Here is a 15,424-nt window from a genome sequence, read left to right as displayed (position 1 = left end):
TGATCACGACCTTGTTCACTGTTCCATAAACAGACTTTCCAGATGGCAACATCTTCAAAAGATGACCCAGGACTTCTGGAAACAATGGCATAAGGAATATATTAACACTCTGCAGCAGCGCCACAAGTGGACTGAGAAACATCCTAATCTTCGAATTGGAGATCTCGTGTTCATCAAAGATGACAACCTACAACCTCTGCAATGGCGAATGGGCATAATAGAGTCTGTTCATCCTGGTGAAGACAACCTCGTACGGGTCGCCACTGTGAGAACAAACTCCGGTATCATAAAACGACCCATCAAGAAGTTGTGTGTTTTGCCTGAGAATGAGAAAGAATACTAAAAGTTTCGAGTTACTCAGTGATGTGATTTATACATTTATGAACTCCCTGACTATCTGTGTTATGTGTTTATTCCTGAAGTGAATTATCTTTCTTCTTCCCTTCTTAAAAGGCCAGTGCCTTTTGGTGGCTGGTATGTTTGGGAAATTTTGACCTTTTCTTGTAAATATTTGTGTTGGTACATATATCAAACAGTTGAATGTTAATAAATATGGTGTTCGAAGATACATTCCTAACAGATATATCAGGCAAGTTGGCACGCAGTTGTGAGCTTGCATCCGGGAGATAATGGGTTTGAACCCCACTGTCGGCAGCAATGAAGATAGGTTTCCGTGGTTTCCCATTTTCACACTAGGCTGTACTTTAATTAAGGCCACGGCCGCTTCCTTTCCAATAATAGCCCTTTCCTATCCCATCATCGCCATAAGACCTATCTGTATCAATATGACGTAAAGCAAATAGTAAGAAGAAAGGATTGAACTTGATACACCAATATCTGAACATAACATCAAAATGAATACAAGAGAAAGAATGGCTCATAGACAATTTGCATTATGCATAATGTTTTACAGTATACAGTATTCTAATACTCGAAACTCCCCAAAAGACTTTGACTAATGTTCACTGATTACGATACTGCTCCAGAAAAGTAATAGAACTGTTTCATAGAAGGAGATCAGATCATAGTTAAAAATTATATTATAATGATTTAATTTAGAACATTTTTGTCATTATCACACATAGCATGCATACAAACAAACTGAATCAAAAAACTGAAAATACTGCATACCCATGTTCAAAGAGAGCTACTGTAAACTCAATCATAAAGACCTATTACAGACAGGGAACATGTTCACATTAGCAGAACAACCCAACCAACCATTCCAGCAATATAAGGCCATAAGCGTGTACTTTCACAAGTTCATAAAAATCAGAACAGAAAATGCTTTCCCTTCCTTGAAGACAAAACATCATATCATGCCTTGTTTACAATATCACACATACTTCCACACATTTACATCACATGAATTAAATACAGTACCATAATAAATTTATAATAGATTAAATTAATATTATGGTCTTTGTATGAATCATAACAAAGCTTATAAAACAACAGTAGGACAACCATATAATTTGCAAAGAAACTGTCTTCCAAATAGACCACACAAGACAGTAAATTTGCAAGACAGGATCTTAATACTACCGTAACTACCACGCCATTTGATGAAATTTTTAAACAATGTCCCTTGCTTTACAATCCAGTTCAATAATCATCCAAACAATGTTATGTACGAAAATAAAATCTATCTTATATCTTACTGTAGATGCAACTTTCTGAAACTACTGGTAGGATTACGACTACTATATTACAGAAATGATAAGGACACCTGCTACCAGCACTGATGACCTTATCAAAAGAAGAACATCAGTTTGATAAAACTGATAATGTTTCACCTTAATAATCATCTTCAACTTCATATAGTCTTTTATTTCTTAATTTAGTTGCCATTATATCATCTTCTGTTGGCCTAATGTCATTTGGCGGTATGAGAGCACCAGCTACATAGCGATTTTCAGCATTTAAGAAGTTGAAAGTGGCACATGCCTGTTCAGTAGTCAAAGCTTCAACATTTATACGATGTTTACGCATTACTTTAATGATGTTCCTGTTTAGCTGTGCATTAGCTCTTTCATCTCCAATACCCAGCACGAGGATATCTGTGAACATATGAAAATCAACAATTCAGGGGAAAAAAAGATGTCAAATTTCCCTTTAGCAAAATCAAATGATTAAAAAAAATTTAATAAATGAAATGGTTCATGTTTGTGGATTACTGTAGTCACGTCCTAGTTCGTGAACCATGGGCAACGGCTGAGTGGCCTAGTAAGTGGTCCTGAGAGTCGGGATACCAGTTGCTATGGAATGGGAGTGGGCATCTCGGACATATTCTGAGTCGTGGCCCTCCTTGTGCTCAGGCGGCTAGGACTATACAATTCACCGGTGGTCCATAACCCGTTAGACGAGAGATCCTCACTTGGACTATGTGCAAGTAGGGTACCATCCTGCTTCATGAATCTACCGAGCTCAGAACACATTAAGCAAGCCTCGGACCTATGGGGGTATCGGAGTCCCACTTCCATTTGACAGACGAGGGACTCCTTGGAAACAACTTGGCGAACGAAATGGAATTTGATGGGGAGCAATCAATATTAATGGGGCTTATGGAAGAAAGAAAGTAGAACTGGCTGAGTCAGCAAAGAGGATGCATTTGGATGTGCTAGGAGTAAGTGATATTCGGGTAAGGGGAGATAACGAGGAAGAGATAGGAGATTATAAAGTGTACTTGACGGGTGTTAGAAAGGGAAGGGCAGAGTCTGGGGTAGGGCTCTTTATCAGGAATACCACTGCACGCAACATAGTTTCTGTTAGGCACGTAAATGAGCGAATGATGTGGGTAGATTTGTCAGTTGGAGGAATTAGGACTAGAACTGTGTCCGTGTATTCACCATGTGAGGGTGCAGATGAGGATGAAGTGGACAAGTTTTATGAAGCATTGAGTGACATCGAGGGTCAGGGTCAACAGCAAGGATAGAATAGTGCTAATGGGCAATTTCAATGCGAGAGTTGGGAATAGAACTGAAGGATACGAAAGGGTGATTGGTAAATGTGGGAAAGATATGGAAGCTAATGGGAATGGGAATGGGAAGCGTTTGCTGGACTTCTGTACTAGTATGGGTTTAGCTGTTACGAATACAGTCTTCAAGCATAAGGCTATTCACCGCTACACATGGAAGGCTAGGGGTACCAGATCCATAATAGACTATATCTTAACAGACTTCGAATTCAGGAAATCTGTTAGGAATGTACGAGTTTTCCGGGGATTTTTCGATGATACAGCCCACTATCTGATCTGTACTGAACTAAGTATCTCTAGGCCTAGGGTAGAGAAAGTGAAATCTGTCTGCAAACGAATAAGGGTAGAAAATCTCCAGGACGAGGAAATTAGACAGAAGTACATGGATATGATTAGTGAGAAGTTTCAAACAGTAGACGTAAGCAGGTTCAGGATATAGAAAGTGAATGGGTGGCATACAGGGATGCTGTAGTAGAAACAGCAAAGGAATGCCTAGGAACAACTGTGTATAAAGATGGGAAAAGGCGAACATCTTGGTGGAATGATGAAGTGAGAGCAGCCTGTAAACGTAAAAAGAAGGCTTATCAGAAATGGCTCCAAACAAGGGCCGAGGCAGACAGGGATTGGTACGTAGATGAAAGAAACAGAGCGAAACAAATAGTTGTTGAATCCAAAAAGAAGTCATGAGAAGATTTTGGTAACAACCTGGAAAGGCTAGGTCAAGCAGCAGGGAAACCTTTCTGGACAGTAATAAAGAATCTTAGGAAGGGAGGGAAAAAGGAAATGAACAGTGTTTTGAGTAATTCAGGTGAACTCATAACAGATCCCAGGGAATCACTCGAGAGGTGGAGGGAATATTTTGAACATCTTCTCAATGTAAAAGGAAATCATCCTTGTGGTGTTGCGAATAGCCAAGCTCATGAGGAGAAGGAAAATGATGTTGGTGAAATTATGCTAGAGGAAGTGGAAAGGATGGTCAATAAACTCCACTGTCATAAAGCAGCAGGAATAGATGAAATTAGACCTGAAATGGTGAAGTATAGTGGGAAGGCAGGGATGAAATGACTTCATAGAGTAGTAAAATTAGCATGGAGTGTTGGTAAGGTACCTTCAGATTGGACAAAAGCAGTAATTGCACCTATCTATATGCAAGGGAACAGGAAGGATTGCAACAACTATCGAGGTATCTCATTGATTAGTATACCACTGGCATCTTGGAAGGGAGGGTGCGATCAGTCGTTGAGAGGAAGTTGGATGAAAACCAGTGTGGTTCCAGACCACAGAGAGGCTGTCAGGATCAGATATTCAGTATGCGCCAGGTAATTGAAAAATGCTACGAGAGGAATAGGCAGTTGTGTTTATGTTTCGTGGATCTAGAGAAAGCATACGACAGGGTACCGAGGGAGAAGATGTTCGCTATACTGGGGGACTATGGAGTTAAAGGTAGATTATTACAATCAATCAAAGGTATTTATTTTGACAATTGGGCTTCAGTGAGAATTGATGGTAGAATGAGTTCTTGTTTCAGGGTACTTACAGGGGTTAGACAAGGCTGTAATCTTTCACCTTTGCTGTTCGTAGTTTACATGGATCATCTGCTGAAAGGTATAAAATGGCAGGGAAGTATTCAGTTAGGTGGAAATCTAATAAGCAGTCTGGCCTATGCTGACGACTTGGTCTTAATGGCAGATTGTGCCGAAAGCCTGCAGTGTAATATCTTGGAACTTGAAAATAGGTGCAATGAGTATGGTATGAAAATTGGCCTCTCGAAGATTAAATTGATGTCAGTAGGTAAGAAATTAAACAGAATTGAATGCCAGATTGGTGATACAAAGCTAGAACAGGTCGATAATTTCAAGTATTTAGGTTGTGTATTCTCCCAGGATGGTAATATAGTAAGTGAGATTGAATCAAAGTGTCGTAAAGCTAATGCAGTGAGCTCGCAGTTGCGATCAACAGTATTCTGTAAGAAGGAAGTCAGCTCCCAGACGAAACTATCATTACATCGGTCTGTTTTCAGACCAACTTTGCTTTACGGGAGCGAAAGCTGGGTGGACTCAGGATATCTTATTCATAAGTTAGAAGTTTTTTTTTGCTAGGGGCTTTACGTCGCACCGACACAGATAGGTCTTATGGCGACGATGGGATAGGAAAGGCCTAGGAGTTGGAAGGAAGCAGCCGTGGCCTTAATTAAGGTACAGCCCCAGCATTTGCCTGGTGTGAAAATGGGAAACCACGGAAAACCATCTTCGGGGCTGCCGATAGTGGGATTCGAACCTACTATCTCCCGGATAAGTTAGAAGTAACAGGCATGAAAGTAGCAAGAATGATTGCTGGTACAGACCAGTGGGAACAATGGCAGGATGGTACTCGGAATGAGGAGATAAAGGCTAATTTAGGAATGAACTCGATGGATGAAGCTGTACGCATAAACCAGCTTCGGTGGTGGGGTCATGTGAGGCGAATGGAGGAGGATAGGTTACCTAGGAGAATAATGGACTGTGCTATGGAGGGTAAGAGAAGTAGAGGTAGACCAAGACGACGATGGTTAGACTCGGTTTCTAACGATTTAAAGATAAGAGGTATAGAACTAAATGAGGCCACAACACTAGATGAAAATCGAGGATTGTGGCGACGTTTAGTAAATTCACAGAGGCTTGCAGACTGAACGCTGAAAGGCATAACAGTCTATAATGATAATGTATGTATGTATGTATGTATGTATGAAACTCAAACTGACAACAATCAATTTATTTGCATCATTTCTCAAAAGTATGTATATGCCCTACAGGTTTTTTTTTTTTGACATAAATACATGTTATAGCTGCGGGTCATCTGAAATTAACAATACAAAATGCGTAACACAATGTTACCTAGCATCCGTAGAGGCTGTGTCTTTTGGTTGGCGGTCATCTGAAATTAGCGATGCAAAAGGAGTGATGTGATGTTGTCTAGCAACTGTCGATGGATGGCCATGATCGAGAGACATATAAGACATTTATGATCATTTGATTTTTATTACAACCGGGCGAGTTGGTTGTGAGCTTGCATCTGGGAGATAGTGGGTTCGAGTCACACCGTCGGCAGCCCTGAAGATGGTTTTCCGTGGTTTCCCATTTTCTCACCAGGCAAATCCTGGGGCTGTACATTAATTAAGTTCACTGCTGCTTCCTTCCCACTCCCAGGCCTTTCCTACTCTATCGTCATCATAAGACTTATCTGTGTTGGTGAGACATAAAACAAAAATTATTATATAATAATAGCTTCATTCCACATTGACAATGCTGAATTATAACAGTATAAGTTTTCACTCATCCTCCAATTCAATACTTACTCACACCTCCCTGAGAGAGTTAAAAGGTCATGTCATAAAATTCATACATGTTTCAACATTATTTGTGGGCCATCTTCAGTGATAAAAATGTTTGCTTAAAATGGCACGATTGAAAAAGTTAATAAAAGTATGCAGGCTTTCACAGCAAGAATCATAGTGGTACTACTCACAAATAAAGGCGACCCATGGTGTTCCCCATGTGATGCTATTAATCAGAAGTAGCTTCATGGTTCTAATACAATCATCCTTTTGTCGCCCCTTTTAGTTGCCTCTTACGACAGGCAGGGGATACTGTGGGTGTATTCTTCGCCTGCGTCCCCCACCCACAGGGGGGTAGTCATCTTGTGTGGCATTGTCTATGTACTCTCTCCTGTATCCCGCTGATGAATGCGGTGGTTGCTTGGGAGGCAGCTGCTGAGTGCGCGGCCTCTGATTGGTTTGCGCTATGCAGTCCATTGTCTGATTGAAAATCTGCGAGCACAACCTCCGATTGGGTCGCGCCGAGCAGTCTATCATTTGGCTGGATCTCTAAGCACACGACCAATTAGTTCGCGCTGGGTAGTCTGCCGTCTGGTTGAATATATGAGCGCACAAATTCTGATTGAGTTGCGCCGAGCAGTCTGTCGTTTGATGGATCTGAGTGCACGACCTCCGATGGGGTCACGCCGAGCAGTCGGTCCTCAGGTTGGTTGACCGTTATGTCCCTGATCTTAGTTGGGTTCAGCCGTAAGTTATATAAGGGAGTTTACCGGCCTTGCTGAGTTTCAGTCCTTCCACCTTTCTATTAAAGTTATCCAGATGTTTGTGTATTTCAACAGCTTCCCTGTAGAGGCGGGCGTGGAAGTGGGATGTTGTGGCCAGTATATCAGTATCCTCGTAACGGATCTCATGCTTTCCATCAAGCAGTGTATGCTCTGTTGCTGTTCAGAAGATTGCGCCTTGCTTCTTTTAAGTGACTTACCTTCTACTTCTGAATTTTACAGTGCCTATCCCCGTTGTTTCATATTGCCTCTTCAACTGTTTTTGTGGGGACTTGATCTTTCATTTCTTTCTTACCTATGCATTGTTTTTTGCGTTTTATTCGGCTGATGATGACCCGGATTGGGGTTGAAACCGGTATCGCTTCCGCTTATAATTAAATAGGAATGTAACACTACATTTCATATTTATTTGTATTGAATAGGTTGAACTACCTTATTTATTATTTCAATTTCATTGTGATACATTTCAATACGGAACATTATGAAATTTTTATCTTTAAATACTGCTGAATTGTCGTATTGCCCCAAGCGACAGTTCCTTTTGTGCTCCACCTGGTGAGTCTTGACACTTCTGCCAGTCGTGCCAATATAAACAGCTCCACAGCTGCACAGTATCCTATAGATTTCCAATAGATGTCAGAGGGTCACGTGTATATTTGGCAAAATGTAGCATATTTCGTAGCTGTCAGGTAAGCTGATAAAGGGTCTTAACATCGAAATGTTTAAGGAGCCTTCCAATACAATCCATAACATCCCGAATATACGGCAAAAAAGTGATACCTTTCTACATGGGTAGTTCTCGTTTATTGTTAGCTGGCTTTCTTCTGGGATGGAGTGCCCTCCTGACCTCTTGTACCATATAGCCATTGGTTTCTAAGGCTTGATCAAGATGCCATAGTTCTTTCTCGATGTACTCTGGTTCACAGACACAAAGCGCGCGGTCCACCAAAGTCTTCATGATGGCGTGCTTCTGGCCAGGATGGTGACTGCAGTCGCCAGCGGGATACAGAAGAGAATACATAGACGACCCCACAGAAGATGACTACCGCAGGAGCAGTCAAAACTTCTGGAAAGAATGAGAGGAGTGGACCACGGCAGAATGTCCCAGAAGATTTTTTATTATAAAAGAGTTATGGCTGATTGCAGATACGATGATTAGTTTTAAGCCTTGGACATCGTCTAACTAAACAATGTCTAAATCGAACACGATCTTCCACTGCATAAACAATGTTCAGTTGATGTTTAACTAGACAACGCTTAAAGTTTCAATTTTGGTTTGAAAATGGAGACGCGAGTATCTTTCATGCAACTCTTTGCTTGTCGCAACCAATGAAATTCGACGGTGCGCGCACCAGTCAGCTGTTTGTCTTCCTACACATTACTCAAATATGGCTGAACATGACTTGCCCACAGATATGAGTATTGCTTTCGGTGGAAATTAAATCTCATAATATTATCGCCACTAAAGCGACACGCCACCATACAGGGAAGTGTAGCTTTCATTATAGCGTTGTTACAGTGAATGTAATCTACTCATAAATATGGTAGCTTCGACGAAGGGAAGCTGAAGCAATAGTAATGTGTAACCGAGTGTGTTGTACAGGCCATATATATAGATATAGCTTGCATTCTGGAGATCGAAAGTTCGAAACCTATCATTGGCAGCCATGAAGATTGTTTTCCGTAATTTCCTTATTTTTACACCAGGCAAATACTAGGGCTGTTGTTATGGCCACGGCTCTTCTTCCCCAGTCCTCTTTAAAGAATAATCACCACCGCTTGCCTTTTCCTATCTGATAGTTGCCGAAAACTTATACGATTATATATATATAAAACCCATACAACCTACTTTTTAGTTTTCACTATTCTGTGTGTTTACTTGGCAGAAAATATAAGTGAATCCCTCCCGGTTGATGTATGACAATCAGGACACGTAATTCTGATATGTATGTAGTCAATAATAATAATGTTATTTGTTTTTCGTCCCACTAACAACTCTTTTACAGTTTAGGGAGACGCCGAGGTGCCAGAATTTAGTCCCGCAGGAGTTCTTTTACGTGCCAGTAAATCTACCGACACGAGGCTGACGTATTTGAGCACCTTCAAATACCACCAGACTGAGCCAGGATCAAACCTGCCAAGTTGGGGTCAGAAGGCCAGCACCTTAACCGTCCGAGCCACTCAGCCCAGCATGTATGTAGTTGAAGTGACCTATAATTCCATGAAAATTACTTCATGTATATAATAAAATATATCGGTTGCCAAGAATTGTTTTCAAGCTGACAGTTACCTGACTGTCACTTTGTCAGTCTCAAGAAACAAGTCTCTCGAAAAGCAAAACCTTATTTTAAGATCTATCTCCCCATACAAGTCAAACAAATTGCTGTGATTTAGCAGCGGGCGACCCACAGAGAGGCCAACAGACTAACCTTTCTTCTTGGAATTGTCTCAACATGATAATACCAATTACATATTTCATGGTACATAACCTCTGATTGTGATTCACTCCTCTTATTTGAGGTTAAACAGTGCTCTCGGCAGTGTTTAAACATGACCGGTTGAACAACGGTTTTAGACAGTGTCTTAGTGATAAATAACGTTTCTGCAATGCGGCAGCCATACTTAGGCATTGTTTAACCGTAGACATCGTCTGAATACCGTTTCTGCAATCGGCCCTTAATGTTCAATCTTTTGACGCGTAAGGCCCTGGAATTGTTTTTTGAAAGTAGTAACTATGATTGTCTATATCGTAATGTTGTGAGTTAGTAGTTCAATTGAGAATTAGAATTGATAACATTTAGAATTTTCAATCCTAAATATGCTTTTTGTATAATAATCCCAATGATCTTTACACTTTTTAAAGATTTTACCTAAACATAAATAACATTGTAACACTTGTACCTTTGTGTAAAAATTTTAAAGCTGAAAAGCTTTTCCACTGAAGATGACCCACAAATAGGGTTGAAACAGGTATGAATTTTATGACATGACCTTTCAACTCCCTCTGGGAAGTGTGAATATGTATTGAATTGGAGAACGTCTAAAAACTTATATTGTTATAATTCATTTGATTTTCCCAAAGGGAAATTTGACACCAATTTTTTCTCACAGTCATTGCCATCCATCAATTCTCCATATCACAGCCTGCAAGATCACATCGACCATCTGTACTCTAATACCCCTCTTTGATATGTCTCTCAGTCATGACAATACATCAACACTTCACATAATAGCCTGCCTATCTGCTAGATAACTTCACATCACACATGTGTATTGTTAATTTTGTGATACAAATTTTCTGATGAACCCCAGTCAATAAACTTTTCACTGTTACAGTATAGGCTGAGAAACCCAATACACCAAGAAAAAAAAATTCAAAATGAAAAAATGAGGTGTTTACAGAACACTAAATATTAAGACAAGGAGGAAAAACCATCATCAAAGTATTAAAGGGTACTACACCTTTACAACTTCAAATTGATAACAAACATGCAAATCAGGATTTAACAATTTCAAATCAGACCAAACAACTTCAAACTGAGATAAATAACTTTCATATCAATATTAAATTAATTCAAATCAAGAAGTGAAATGAACAGATTTACATAAAGAAAAGGAAAGCAGAAAATGTGGAAACACCAAATCTGCAGTCTTTGCTAATATGGTGAAAGGAGGAGGCTGAAAATTACACAGGAACATCAGGCCTTTAGAGTTTGATAGATAAAAGAAAACCCATGACTTAGGCCTACCTAAAAATAACTCAAAACCCAAATTTTAAGAGGACTGTCCGTACTGAAATTTTACACAAATATTTGGATGGCCCTATGCTCACATACACATACACTGGCACTGCTTCCACTTACTTGTGCCAGGCTCCTCACTTTCATCTATCCTATCCAACCTCCCTTAGTCAATTCTTGTTCTCTTCCAACCCTAACAGTATTAGAGCACTTGAGGCCTACGAAGTCTTTCATTTTCATGCACTTCATGGCCCTTGTCTTTCTTTTGCCGATATCTTCATTTTTCGAAGTGAACATCTAGCCTAACCAAATGTATCTGAAGTTCAACAAGTAGGCCATATGTTTAGATGACAGTGAAAATAAGAGAGACGGTCACTAGAAAAGAAGCAGTAAATACTGCTGTTGATATGAGTCCAGGACCAGATCAAATTCTTATGAGAGCAGTCAGAGATGATATATGTTATGGGGTAATTGTAATAACTGCGTTCACCATGCTAGTAAGGTCTGTTTTACCAGAATGTTTGAAAATAGCTAGAACTGGGTTGATCCTACATTGTTCAATAAGTAATACACATCATCTTCCTCCTCACTGGAGGTTTGTTTACTTTCAACAGGGAATATACCATATTATACCCCAATCCATTAGCTACAAATATATTTTATTCTACATAGTGTCTGTTCAAATCTATGACTATCCTCCGTGATATTACAGCCTATAAATTGCTGCTGTACCAATCAGCTGGTTTCCTTTTCAGTCATGTTCAGACTTCGCCTGACCTCATTGTGTTGTATCGCCTCCCATGCAGTGTGTCTTTAAGGGGACCAAACAAATAAAAAGTTGTAGGGTGGATGAGGAAGAGCAATCTACCCAAGTTTTGCAATTCCTTCAAGAGTGCACAGGCTTGTGTGTGGCCTTGCACGGTCATACTGACATCTTGATGGGGATGAACACGCAGAAATTGTCTCTTCAAGCTTTTCAGATTCTTGATGTAAACTCTTGAGGTTACTGTATGACCAGCAGGCAATGTGTCAATCAGAATCATTCATTCAGAATCCCAAAAGACAGGAGCCATAACGTTGCCAGCTGAGGATCTTGATTTGAACATTTTCTTCTGAAGAGAATTCTTGTGACGCCACTCCTCGGACTGACATTTGGTCTCAGACTCAAAATAATGAATCCATGTTTCACAGTCTGTGACAATCAGCTTCGTAATGTTCAAGCAACTCGGCAAAAAATGTCCTCCTTTGTTCCTTATTGTCGTTTGTTATGCACGTAGGGTCCCTCTTGGAACAAATATTTGAATAGCCTACATAATGGATAATTGTGATGGCAATACCCGTGGAGATGTCAAGTTGAGTAGCCACTTCTTTGGTTGATATTCACCTATCGACCCAAATAAGCTTGTCTCACATTGATTAGTCACCAGTGTCACAGCTGAATGCGGGTGTCCCAAACAATGAAGATCTGAGTCTTGCTTTACCTCGTGACGTTCAAAATCTGATTGCCCATCAAAAATGGAAATTGTACTCCCACCCACTGCCTAATTTCCAATGACATTTCTGAAGCACTTGTGAATGTTTGCAATGGTCTACAGCTCCACAAAAAAAAAATTCAATCACAGCTCTGTTTTGTGTGCACTTCATATAGAGTAGCCATTTTACAACAAAAATACTATGTTACCATGACAACAGCAATGATGAAACTTCGTGGCACTGCCATGGAAGGTTCATTTGTAGTTGGTGAATATAAAATTTGGTCCTTCTCCAACATCTCATTTAACACTTATTGAAATGCCAGTAATAATTCTCACCTATCAAACAGGAGACATATTATGATCTGTTCTCTCCTTTGGAGAATTATAGAACATGTTCTTGATAAATATTTACAAACATTGGTAGAGTTAACCCTTACCCCTCATCTGTCAGGAGAGGCCCAACATTATGACATTCCCTTTCCAGTCACATGTCGGGCGAGGCTCAAAATGGCACTGTGTTGCCCACCGTTTCTCTGCCGTCTCTTAGACGACAAAATACACAGTACTGTACTGTACTGCCATCTTTTGGTTCAGCATGGAAATTTCAAAAATACAGATACTATTTGACAGTCAGTCAAAAATCTATTAATTAGATGGCAGTGTAGCCGTCAGTTGTGTCCAGTCCACTCACGCATGTGAAGACCCGAGCCGCTCAGGTGATGGTAAACAAACATGGTCGCCGTGTGCTCTCCAAGTCATACAAGGTGCGTTCCATAAATAATGTGACCAAATTCATAAAAAATCATTTGTTGAATATATTCGTACAAATAATCAAAAATCTTCAAAATAGCACCCTCTTGCATCGATACACTCCTGGAGGCGGTGTTTTCATGCCTGGAAGACCTTTTCCGGAATGTCCTTTAAAGCCAATGTAACATGCGCCTGGATTCTTTCAATCGTGTCCCAATGTTTTGCTTTCATGACTCCTTTTAACCGAGGAAACAAAAAAAAAAAGTCAGCAGGAGCCAGGTCAGGATGGTAGGGAGGCTGGGGAACCAATAGGGTGTTGGTCCTGGCCAGGAAGTTGTTGACAATGAAGGCGCTGTGACTCGGCGCGTTGTCGTGATGAACTTTCCACGTGTCCTTGATGTCGCTTCGGCAGCACGAGACCCTCCTTTTCAGTCTTTTGAGCACTTGTTTGTTGTTTTTGCCATGTTTAGAGTTTGTGCTATCAATTGAAGGCTCAGCCGTCTGTCAGAGTTCAAACAATTGTGCACACGTCACATTTTCGTCGACTCGTGAGGTTGACGGCCGTCCACTGCGAGGTTCGTCGGTGATCTCCTCTCGGCCCTCCATAAACGACTTGTGCCATCGGAAAACTTGTGATTTGGACAAGCAATCAGTCTCAAAGGCATGCTGGAGTAATGGAAACGTTTCGGTGGCGGACTTCCCAAGTTTAACGCAAAATCTGATAGCGTACCGTTGCTCTACAGAACGATCCATTGTGCCGTATTAGATGAACTCAAAATGGGCTTGACGGAAACGCACGTCCTGACTCTCCAGCAGCTAGCTGCCGAATGAGACAAAGAGCGTTTGAAGCTAACACCCCCCTCCACCTAGCCCAGTGTACAGTTGCGTCAGAAAAAAATTGGTTGCATTACTTATGGAACGCACGTTGTATACAGTGTACTGTTCAATGTTGTATATGTCAGGTAATTCTACAAAACCCCAGTATTTTCGCACCTCTATTCCTTCCTTGTACCCTACTGAATATATCTAAAAGCATTTGATGGCGCCTACAAGTGAACTGGTGATGGTCAATCAATCAATCAATACTGATCTGCATTTAGGGCAGTCGCCCAGGTGGCAGATTCCCTATCTGTTGCTTTCCTAGCCTTTTCCGAAATGATTTCAAAGAAATTGGAAATTTATTGAACATCTCCCTTGGTAAGTTATTCCAATCCCTAACTCCCCTTCCTATAAATGAATATTGCCCCAGTTTGTCCTCTTGAATTCCAACTTTATCTTCATATTGTGATCTTTCCTACTTTTATAGACGCCATTCAAACCTATTCGTCTACTAATGTCATTCCACGCCATCTCTCCGCTGACAGCTCGGAACATACCACTTAGTCGAGCAGCTCTTCTTCTTTCTCTCAATTCTTCCCAACCCAAACATTGCAACATTTTTGTAACGCTACTCTTTTGTCGGAAATCACCCAGAACAAATCGAGCTGCTTTTCTTTGGATTTTTTCCAGTTCTTGAATCAGGTAATCCTGGTGAGGGTCCTATACACTGGAACCATACTCTAGTTGGGGTCTTACCAGAGACTTATATGCACTCTCCTTTACATCCTTACTACAACCCCTAAACACCCTCATAACCATGTGCAGAGATCGGTACCCTTTATTTACAATCCCATTTATGTGATTACCCCAGTGAAGATCTTTCCTTATATTAACACCTAGATACTTACAATGATCCCCAAAAGGAACTTTCACCCCATCAACGCAGTAATTAAAACTGAGAGGACTTTTCCTATTTGTAAAACTCACAACCTGACTTTTAGCCCCGTTTATCAACATACCATTGCCTGCTGTCCATCTCACAATATTTTCGAGGTCACGTTGCAGTTGCTCACAATCTTGTAACTTATTTATCACTCTATAGAGAATAACATCATCCGCAAAAAGCCTTACCTCTGATTCCACTCCTTTACTCATATCATTTATATATATAAGAAAACATAAAGGTCCGATAACACTGCCCTGAGGAACTCCCCTCTCAACTATTACAGGATCAGACAAAGCTTCACCTACTCTAACTCTCTGAGATCTATTTTCTAGAAATATAGCAACCCATTCAGTCACTCTTTTGTCTAGTCCAATTGCACTCATTTTTGCCAGTAGTCTCCCATGATCCACCCTATCAAATGCTTTAGACATGTCAATCGCGACACAGTCCATTTGACCTCCAGAATCCAAGATATCTGCTATATCTTGCTGGAATCCTACAAGTTGAGCTTCAGTGGAATAACCTTTCCTAAAACCGAATTGCCTTCTATCGAACCAGTTATTAATTTCACAAACATGTCTAATATAATCAGAAAGAATGCCTTCCCAAAGCTTACATACAA

At 40.5% G+C, this 15,424-nt stretch overlaps 1 protein-coding gene across 1 annotated transcript in view; it reads right to left on the bottom strand.

The window, feature by feature from the left end:
* Positions 1-585: 585 nt before the first annotated feature.
* The window catches only part of LOC136862434 (NADH dehydrogenase [ubiquinone] 1 alpha subcomplex assembly factor 3), a 36,195-nt gene continuing 21,356 nt past the window's right edge, over positions 586-15,424 (bottom strand). Inside the window, exon 4 of the mRNA XM_067138883.2 lies at positions 586-2,060. Coding sequence (XP_066994984.1) covers positions 1,798-2,060 — 263 coding nt within the window. The 3' untranslated portion in view covers positions 586-1,797. The remainder of the gene's footprint in view (positions 2,061-15,424) is intronic.

Source organism: Anabrus simplex, chromosome 1, assembly GCF_040414725.1.
Source record: "Anabrus simplex isolate iqAnaSimp1 chromosome 1, ASM4041472v1, whole genome shotgun sequence".
In the NCBI taxonomy this organism is placed as follows: domain Eukaryota; kingdom Metazoa; phylum Arthropoda; class Insecta; order Orthoptera; family Tettigoniidae; genus Anabrus; species Anabrus simplex.
This window is presented reverse-complemented; position numbering and strand designations above follow the sequence as displayed.